This window comes from Ursus americanus, chromosome 3, assembly GCF_024610735.1.
Source record: "Ursus americanus isolate L20-20 chromosome 3, mUrsAme1.1.p, whole genome shotgun sequence".
Lineage (NCBI taxonomy): Eukaryota > Metazoa > Chordata > Mammalia > Carnivora > Ursidae > Ursus > Ursus americanus.
The window spans coordinates 28,097,504-28,108,482 of NC_142129.1; the positions used below are offsets into that span (position 1 = coordinate 28,097,504).

General features: G+C 36.2%; 1 protein-coding gene across 7 annotated transcripts in view; it reads left to right on the forward strand.

Annotated features, from left to right (window-relative positions):
* The window catches only part of CADPS2 (calcium dependent secretion activator 2), a 513,174-nt gene extending 502,412 nt beyond the window's left edge, over positions 1-10,762 (forward strand). For all 7 annotated transcript variants that reach the window (XM_087860859.1, XM_087860857.1, XM_087860856.1 and 4 more), the window contains 2 exons: positions 4,549-4,653; positions 9,797-10,762. In XM_087860859.1, coding sequence (XP_087716985.1) covers positions 4,549-4,653; positions 9,797-9,967 — 276 coding nt within the window. In that variant the 3' untranslated portion in view covers positions 9,968-10,762. The remainder of the gene's footprint in view (positions 1-4,548; positions 4,654-9,796) is intronic.
* Positions 10,763-10,979: the final 217 nt, after the last annotated feature.

Consider the following 10,979-nt stretch of genomic DNA (forward strand, 5'->3'; position numbering starts at 1 on the left):
CAGACAGGTTCCCTTGAAATAAATGAAGAAATGCATACATACTGTGGAAATGTAGCCATTCGAGCTCTTAGTGCACTAAAAAGTGTTGGCTTGTTTTTTGTTTTGTTTTGTTTTTTTCTGTTGTTCACCTATGGAGTTGAGCATAGCTGGAGAAGAATGAAAATATATCAACTAGTTGTACCAATTCGTAATCAATAAAAAGCTAAACACTTAAGCAGAAAATTTATCACAGATTTGTTCCTAGCAAAGCAGCTCTGTCCGCCTTGCCATCATCATCAGAAGCCACATTCGGACAGAAATCATTTGCTTGAAGCAGCCGTGATGTATAAACCCTATGTGGTCTCGTGATTCAGATTTAGGAATATCAGCCACAGAGGGTCTAAAGGCATTGTGCATTAGTATGTATTGAGACCTCATTCCAGGTGGCCAGCAGCTGGACTTTTTAAAAATAAAATTCCCAAAATAAATGCGAAGTGCTTGTTGCCAGGCAGTGTTATATTTAATTGAATCATCCTCAACAACGTTATAAATTAGGCAGAAAAGGGAGTTGTGCATATTTAATATATTTGTTTTATATTTCCCCTAGTCAACGGAATAATGAAATTCCTTAACTACTTCTCTTTAACTTGCATGAAGAAAGCACGGTATGTTGCTAAATCTCTTTTCAGCAGCACCGCGGAGAAACAACTTTAATCCTTGTTAGAAAATTGCCGAGTCTGGGACTGACAAAGAGCTCATGCTTGTCCCATTGTTAGTGCTCCCCGGCCCCAAGAGCAGAGCCCTTTACAGCTGCGTGGATCCCGCCCGGCTCAGCTGCACTATTTAGGAGAGGACGTTTGTCAATTTCTATTGACAATGGAGAGAGTTTTTCAGGGCCTGTAGCAGTGCTGACACAGTTGGGGATCAATGCCAGCCATTCAGACTGCACCCTCTTTCATTGCTTTGGTTTGTTAATTCAAGACTAAAGGTCCACTGAGGGGGTTCAGGGTGTTTAAGAAAGCTGATGAACTGTTTAAGAAAGCTGATGAACTACAAGCGTTTATAGCCCTGGTGTGGCAATTTCCATAGTCAGTGGCAGCTCCTGGCACTGAGGGAGTTGTGTCCTTGTTGACCCTCTTGTTATTAAAAATGCACAAGTGCTGCGCTTCTCAATATTTCAACACTCTTTCATTGTCAATACCACCTTCTGAGCCCTTCAGCTTGTTGCTTGCTCTAAAGATCTTCTTAGATTGGGTTTGAAAACTTCACCTTAAACACTAGATTAGACTGATGTTCTGTTTTCCGTGCTCCTGTTGATTTGTTGAACCTTCCCAGGGCTGGAAAGCAAGTAGCAGCTTGATGGGAAGACGGGCTGCTAATATGATTTACCAGTCTACAGTCATGCACAATAAGTGTGAATAAATACAGGGGTCTCACAGAGTCAACCCTAGCCTTTCCTTTTCTTTTATTTTTGCTTTAAAAGAAATATCTCAAGAAAATGAAGTGAGTAATGCATGCCCTTACAGGAGTTGAATGAACCACAAGAAGAAAAGAAAAAAAACATATTTTTTGTTAAAGTGGTAGGCTGCTGTCATGGATTGATGCAGAAAAAAAAATGTAGAATATACACTTACTGCTTTATTGCTAAGTAGACCAAAGCAAAGAATGAAGCAGTAATGCCATACCCACGACTTCGTGCAAATGGCAGCACCCCTTCCCTGTCATCCCCCGAGGGGAAACAGTGCATAGTCAACCAAATTGTTTTATAAAATTAACTTCTCCAAAATGAAAGGACATTTGCTAACATCCAGTCTTTACTGCACATTCACCCTTTTCAAATGTTTTTTTTTTTTCTTTGTGTTAGGGGGGTTGGTTTTGTTGGGGGTGGGGGAAAATGAAGCTAACCTACCTTTGAGTTTTGTGTCAAGATGAAACAAACCGGGACCTCCCCTATTCCAGCACCCAAAGGAGGAACATCTCAATTCCAGCACCAGACATAGGGAAGGGCTGGAGATTTCTGCTTGGTGATTTTGTTTGTTTGCTTAATTGTTTGGAGTGTGTGTGTCTCTTTCACCATATACAAGAAAGAAGCGGGCCTAGTGGGCTTTTTGTTGTCGTTAGCCCGTTAGCAGCAACATAAACTCGGAGCTAAGTGCTGCTTTCTCTTAATTATTTGATGTAGCTGAAAATCTTCAAAATGCTTTGACTTGGGAACCAAAAAGTATGCATTTTTATCTGAAAAGAATAATTTGTCTTATAGAATTTTCCTTATCGAGTAATTGGTTACCTTTAAAACGAAGATGATGGTAAAGTAGCCGAACCTTTTTACTTTACAGTGGTTCTCTTTTCTTCTCTGTTTTTTTAGTTAACGTCCAATCATTTTATTCCCAACTTATCTCTAAAATCACAATTTTGACTTTGTGTTAAAGAAGTGCAATTAACAATAAATTTCTGTGTTACATTAGATGTCCTTTTGATTATCACTTAATCGTAAGTATCATTGATGTGTAATGGGAAAATGAGTTAATTTTAAATTGTGTAAGGATTTCTTAAAAACATAAAGGTACATATAGAGAAATTTTAAGAAAGTGTTTTCATTTCCCTTAAATTCATACAACTTACCATAGGTATAGTAACTTTACAGTCTAGCAGATTAACTAGGATGTTATGCTAGACTTCATATATCATATTTTGTTCCTCCGATTAAAAAAAAATCTCTTCCAGAAGGACTATAATTTAAGAGTCATAACTATTATGACTACATTTTAGCTTTCAAATTATCTAGAGACTGGTGTAGGGATGAGAGTCTTAATTTAGTATCTCATATTCCCTATCACCACTTCCTGAGAGTGTTTACCTGGATTAAAATAGAACTCAAGAAGTTGAGGCTATAAATAGTTTGAAATAAGGAAGTATCGGATTTAAATACTATTGGAAATTACTGTGTCAGCTGAAGTACTGAATTCATCAGTGGTTTATTTTTTTAAGAATTTAGGGGTGTATCTTATTTTTGTAAAACTTATTTCTGATACTTTTCTAATGTCTGGAAAATTAAAAAAACAATCATTAGGAAAGAGCAAAATCAGGTACCTGAATAACGTGTTTTTTTAGATCATAGCCTATCTCACATTTTAAAAACCTGAAATTTTCATTCATCCCTGTGCTATCATAACATTTAGCAAAACAGATATTCATTTTAATTAGCTTATCTCATTTTAAGCATGTATGTTCAGTGTACTAACAGATTAATAGAAATAAGTCTGAGAAATGTGAAACTGATTCATGTTTAATTTATGCTTAAAATACCATTTCTTATACTAGATTTTATCAGAACAATGTTAATAAATACAAGTCCAGATGAATTTCAGACTTACTTGTATCAAGTAAGATTTCTCTTAGCAATTGAATTTACTACGTCATTATGGAAGAAAAGTATTTTTTAAGAGCTTTTTCCCGTGTTTGAAAACCTAAGCACACATGCCGCACACGGACGTGATCTGTGGTATCACTGTATTTCTGTATACAAACAAGACCCAAAATCCCTTCTCGTTCAAAAACTCTCCTCATTGCATAAGTGCCGAATGAACTTTGCTATTTCTCATGGTTATCTGAATGAGTAGCATTATTATTTTTACAGTACTTTACAGTATTACTTAAACTTAGCCCTAGCATAGTGGTGAATCCCTTAAAATGTTACCACTAGTGGTAGATTGCCCTCTAAAAAAACACACAAAAAAACAAAAAGTCTTCTTTTACTATACTCCTGGACATTACATAGGAGCAGGAAATTACATTAGAGAAGAATTTTGATATTCCCCTCCAGAAAGTGGTAATAAAGGGGAAAAAATACGAACCCTCCAAAAACACTAGCAAAATGAAACAAATTCTGTCATGATTTAGTCAACTGACCTCTTCTTTTGATTCTTGTAGACACAGCAATTCCATCCTGGTAAAATTCCCTCCTAGGGTCCCAAACTTCTATTTTAGGTGGTTTTAAAACATCTTGACAAATACTTCACAACCAATAGTAGATAAGAGTGTGACTGAGGATCCCTAGCTGGGGAGCCGTGCAATGCTTTACCATCGCTTTTGTAAAATGTTATTTCCAGGTATTGACTGCATGTGTCATGACATAACGCATCTACTCTGATTTTTACATAACGTACAGGCTAATAAGAAATTTCCCTTCAAAAATAATTCACCTGCTTTTTCCTGCTGTTTGGGAGCCTGTTCAGTCCCATAACATGTATTTAGTGCCCATTGTTACCTACAGGTTACAAAGCAGGCCGCTAGGCTGCAAGCGCAGGAACACGGTTTCCCATGAATATGTTACAGCTGAAAGACTCATGTTAATTCATGTAGAGAACAGCCTAGGTCAACTTAGCAGATTTTCTAGCAAAACATGCAATTCTGTTAACAGGAAATTATAGCATTATTGACTTCAAGTGCTGATCTGTGGTCATTCCAGAGTGTGTCATTACCCCCTCATTACCCAATCTGTTACATGAATACTGCAGAGGCTGTTTTCTGTTTTGTTCTCCTTCCCTCCGCCCCCATCCTTCTTTCCAGCAATGGTACAGCAGCTCCATGAAAGTCATTTGTGTCTGGCTGGCTGATAGATTAGACCTTCAGCTTCATATTTACCAACTGAAGACGCTCATCAAGATTGTGAAGGTAAACAGACTGTGTTGAGACGCGAACTGCCCACCAAGCTATCAAGAATAATGGCTAGATACTGACATACAGAAGAATCGTGTTTGACGTAACTGAGCGGATATAAGTACTTTAAAGACATCACTCTCGGCAATGATAGGCTACTGTTCACTTACACTTTCAGTCTGATTATTACGTCAATTTTAATCTTTTCTGCCCTAATAAAATATATTTTATCAAGTAATCACCTTTTAAGATAATACACATAAAGCCTTGAGCACATTTACCTGATTATAAGAGGTCCACAGTAATTTGGTATTAATTTTCTTGATTACACAAATGTTTTCTTCTCATACATTTCCGTTGTATTTATTAGGATCACATATCATTATGAGGGCTTTTGAACTGTAATTGCCCACAGCGTAAGGAGAGTCTCCACTATTTTTTTGTATCCTAACACGAAAGTCACACTGTCACTGCCTGACTCCTTTGGAAGCACGCCCCATCTCACACTTACGTAAAAGATGATCAGGTTGAGTGTTGGGGACCATCCCAGACCACCAACAGATGTCACGTGACTTAAGCAAGGCCATTTTGACTTTTGCTCTTCAAGACAAAGGGTTAACAGTATATGTATTATATTTAGTGAGTAAGGGCTTTAAAATCATATATTTATTTCACATGATTTTTCACACTTTGTGAATTCTAGTGGGAACACAAAATTTGCCACAAGTATAACTTTTTCTTAAAATTGAGACAAATCCTACCTTATGCCTAAAAATGTAACTCTAAGCTATTGAGAATCAGCTATTCTTTTAAAAAGATGACCTTCACTTCCATTTTAGTGTCATTTATTAAATGGGATATATATACCATATATACAGATCTAGATCGACATAGATAATTATGTGGGCATATATGTTTATATTTATGTGTATGTATGTGCATATATGACATACACACACATATACTCAGTGGTTCTTAGTGTCATTCCTGACCTATCATTATCAGCATCACTGGGAACTTGTCAGGCATGCAAATTATTGGGCCCCACCCCAGACCTACTGAATCAGAAAATCTGAAACTCTGAATGGGGCCCAGCAATCTATATATTAACAAGCCCACCAGGTAATTCTGATGTTAACGTTTGAGAAGAACTGTTATATCACAGTTTTATCCACATTAAAATATTTTCCATCATTCTCTAGGTTCCTACAGTCTAATTAGAATACATGTTCTTCTGTGCCATAGCCACACAGATTATCACAAATCAGAAGAACCATAAATAGGAAAGTTCCATTCTAAAGTGAGAAATCAGCAAATCTACTGGAACATAAAATACCAGACCTATCATCTCCCAGTAATAGTAATCATGATTAGTCATAAATAACACGTAAAATTATAGCCACCCACTAATTTTTAATACTACTAAACATACTACATTTTAATGGACAAAGTATCTTTGGTCCAGAGCCCGTCTTACTAGGTGTTAATTTATTTTACAAAGAAACTGAAAGCACACTATGATACATTCATATTTGCCTTCATTTCTGCAATGTTTCTTCCTTGTTTCTATAAATGTGACTTGGGGAGCTTTCCAGTGAAGTTTGTTTTTCATAAAAGAAAATCCAGATTATCTGTGTATACCTTCTAAATATATGTGTATGTTAAGGTTGCAGTCTGTATGTACTGTGACTAATACTGGGATTAGCTGCTTATTACCCTTACAATCAGCTGTGTTTTCAAGTTAATATCTGTTGCATTCAAGATGTCTGAAAGGACCTATTCAGCTGATTGGTATTCATTGATAGATTAAGTTCTGTGTTTTTAGAATAAAAGTCTCTGTTGTTTAGTAGCCCATTATTTGTTTCTTTGAAAGTTATTCCTCTTCTTATATTCACATGTCATTAGAGATCAAGCAGCACTGACTATTTTAGCAGAATAAAATGGTAATGTCGTGAATTATACGGTGACATTTCCATTGTATTCTAAGTGAATCAATTTCTTATTTTAACATAGTCTTCGTTATGGGCTACCAATAGTCAAGACTGACAAATATAAATATAAATTTCACGAATATGTTTGACTTTCCATGCTTTGTTTTTCACAAGCAGGCCCCCAGACTCAGCCAGTGCTTTCTTTGGCCAATACATTTAATCAAATTGTAGAGCTTTATTTAGTAATTAAAAATTATTTTCATAGTGAAAATCAGGATGAATTAATAATTTAATGTTTTAATTGTTCCTTTTCCTACTTTGAATATAAACAGACTTTAACCAATTTCATACATAGATTCATAATTCTTCAGAACCTATGTAGTTATATTTATAATGATAATTTTTCAGTGAATTTAAGAAGCTATTAAAAAGCAATGCATACAATTGTGAAGGTCCCCGAGTAGGCTTTCCTTCCATCCACATCACCTAGAGTAAGCCTGCATGTTACCACAGAGTATAATGCATTCTACCCAGGAGCCAACTCTGGTATTCTGGTCCTTACTATTCACAGGTATAGTCTTTCTTCTGTGCCCATTGGAGACGTCTGTGCCCACAAATGCCTTCAAGATGTATGTCATAGCCAACTTTGCCCCACAAACACACTTTGATATGAATTGGTTCATTCATGTTGCTCACTAAGAAAAAACAAATTCCCCTAAGAGTTTCACGAAGAGTTTAGGACTAAGAAATTACTCGCAGGGTTTTAACATCAGAATGATTTATCGAGGAAGGGAGAAAAATAGAATCCTCAAAAAATCAAAATGGCTGATGGATTTGCGTTCTCCCTGGTGGCCAGATGACACTGAAAAGCAGTTAACATAAATCAGCTGCCTCGTACTAAGAGAAGAGAAGACAAGTGAGCAGCCCCCGGTGGCAGGCCCCTGTCTTAAATAAGACCTAGCAGAACTTCGTTGGCAGCCACAGAGGATGTCCAAGAGTCAATCACATTTTATGAATTCTAAAAAGAGAGGGAGGGATAGCAGGGATACCTGTCCTGCAGCTCCCCTAACAGCTTATTGCCTGGTGATAAGGAAGTAGAGTCTTAATTACATATAAATTAGAAAGCTTTCGGGACTGCAAATCCACAATACAAATCTGTCCTCACCAACATACCGACAATAAGCTAAGTCTAAGGGAAGTCAATTCTAATAAAATAAGAAAGTAGGACTCACAATCTCAGTATATAATTGTCAGCGGAACAGTCATACTTCATGTCCGATGCATTATCTGTACGTGAATATTTTGTGTGCTTAATATGCTTTTAAATGAACTATGAAACAGTTACAGGCTTGCACGCAAATCTGTGGTTATAACACTACGTATATGTTACCAGATTTTCTGGACAAAACTTATCTTTCAGGGCTATTTCTATAGGTTTTGATGCAAATTACCGTAAGTTTTGGTGTAAAAGAGTACCACCTTAGTAATAATAAGATTAACAGCTTAGAGAATATGAGGATGGTGGGGTGTAGGTGTCTTAAAATATTAAAATGTAAGTGAAAAAATAGTTTTGATCATTTAAGGAAAAAAGTCTCTGAATTAAATTTTTATTTGCTATTAAGATACTGATGTCCGATACTGTACAGTATTTCTCACAGTTCAGTTTATTTTTGGTGGACTTTGGTGGTGGACTTTTCAAATATGAAGTTTATTTATAACAAGTGATTATCCAAATGAAAAAAAAAATTATTCACCCTCCATACATGCTTTTGGCATATCACCTCTGAAACCTGGAGTGATACTGGGGGCATAAGTCAGAGTAAAGAAGACAGGAAGATAAAATGTGAAAATACCAATGGTCCCACAATCTTATCATGATTTTACTCCTTCCCTGAAGTCTGTTTGTAAGCCAGGTGTGTATATCAAGGGGATTAAGATGCCATTCATCATCAGCTTTTCCTACCTCAGACAAATAAGTACCTTCAATTCAACTCCATGAATATTAAAAGTTTCCTTCTATATAATTATGTTGAGGGAAATCAGGCATCCCTTAATGCTAATTTTCAGCCACTGGTGTTACAGTATTGGGCCAGGAAGTACAACATTCCTTCTTATTTGACTTTTTTTTACTATTAAGTAAAAGGCAAATTTAAAAAGTGCCCGCTAGAAATCATTTAGAACAAAACAGTGTCACATTGATAGATTCTGATACTTGAGGGCCAGTCCGATGACATCTCAATGCTTACTATTCTAAATCTTACCTAGGACAGTAAACAAAAATCTTAAAAGATAGTTAGCGTTAGAAAACACCTTAGAAGTGCCTCCATACAATGGGATATCTTCATTTAAAAATCAATAATAAAATACTAGTCTTGTTTGGCTGGAGAAAAATCATATCTGAGGAAAATTGCACTTAAGGGGATAAGTGAAATCAGGATAGCTTTACAGGTTATGTGTCTTCTGTGCCACAGAGCCCAGCATTCTGTTGTTCTTGTCATTGTTCTTAAGAATCACTACATAAATGCTAACATGGTGTTTGTTCTAGTTTTGACATATAATACGTAAAACTATACTTTTCACAGAAAATAAAAATACATGTTTTATTAGCCCATCTATAGAAGCTTTATGCCGGAATTTGACATTTCACATTCCTAGGGGATTTCAAAAGGAAAGGGCAGAATTCATACAGACTTTTAGGTGTACACAAATTTTTACCTGATGGTATAATAATAAACATTATAATTCAGAAATACTGAAAATGCAAATTTCTTTTACTGATAGTAGGAGTAATTCTTTCCCTCCACACCTCCTCCCAAAAGCTAATGCTCTTTACAAAATGTATTTTTCGGTTTAAAGGAACTGAAAAACCAAAAATTCCTTCATATTAAAAATGTATATCAGTGCATATCATTTCAACTTTGTTACAAGTCATTCAAATAGTAAAGTCTGTGCAAACAGGAATATTTTGGAGAAAAGCTCATTTGTCATCTGTCAACATTTTGATCTATTCAGAGTGGTTCTAGTTTGAAACGCAGTATCCAAAGTCTCGTTTCATTTTCCTCCCCAGAAATACACCAATAAGTGCATTGACACAGGCAGCTAGAATTGGAATCCATTAGTGAATTGTCCAAGGTCATTTCTGAAATGCCAGCTGAGGATATATACATATTGACATCCATGCACACAGTCTATAAGTTACCTAAGCAGATTCTTTCTTCTTCCTCCAGAAAACGTATAGGGACTTCCGACTGCAGGGTGTGTTAGAAGGCACGCTGAACAGTAAGACCTATGATACTCTGCACAGACGGTTAACGGTAGAGGAGGCTACAGCCTCTGTCTCAGAAGGAGGAGGACTTCAGGGCATCACCATGAAAGACAGTGATGAAGAAGAAGGCTGATAACCGCTGGCGCTGTAGGAGGAAGGAGGATGTTGACCTTGTTTATTTTGTACCCTGTCTTTGTAATTACACTGATTGTCTGGACCAAATAAAAATGCTTGTATTCGCTCCACTTTGTAAAGAGTCGACCTGGAAGTAGAGTTGAAAGGGAAAATGCCAAGGTTTTTGGGTTTTTGTTTTTCAGATCAGCCTCTTCTGTGTAGCTTGACCTAAAATGAGCTTTGGCTTTGTGATTGGAACATGATTTTTTGGTTTTTTAGAAGCTTTGACTTTTTCTTCTGTAATTACATCAAAGTAGTGTCCTCTGTGTGAAATGAGCTTTGCATTTCTCATAGTATGACATTGTGAGAAGAAGCCACTTTGGATCACTGTGCCAGCTCTATTGTACCCTTGTTAAAATGCTGTGTATATAATAGTTTATCATTTATGTGTCAGGTGTCTTTTTTTTTCATAGTTAATTTGCCATTGTTGTGATGTGTGTAAAAACTTTAACCTCGGTTCTTAGTACTCTGAATTCATCTGCAGGCTGAAAGGACTGCCAAACCAAATATAGACTAGATCCTCCATCGGCTTGCGTCTTGTTCTATTCTGAACATATCTTTCAAGTTTAAAAAAAAAAAGATCCCAAAGTGTAAGGTAGTAAATGTGCTACCACAACATACCGCCCTCTCCTACTTACCAGTGTACCAGCTTGCAGGCAATAAAAATCTATTTGGTCAAAACAAGTTCTGTATTTATTAGACTTCTATAAATTAAATGCAGTAAAAAATGTTTGCAGTATTACAAACATCCCAACGATATGGCTCTGTGTTTTTGTTTCTTTTTTGTTTTGTTTACAATCAAATGAGTAAAAGATATTAACACTGCTTTGCATCTGATAGGCACACACACTTGTTAAAAGAATAAGTTATTACGACGGCATATTTCCATAGCAAAGGTAATGTTGACTACATACTCATATGTATTATTAACATTAGCAATTAGCATTAACTAATAATGAGTAATACTAGGA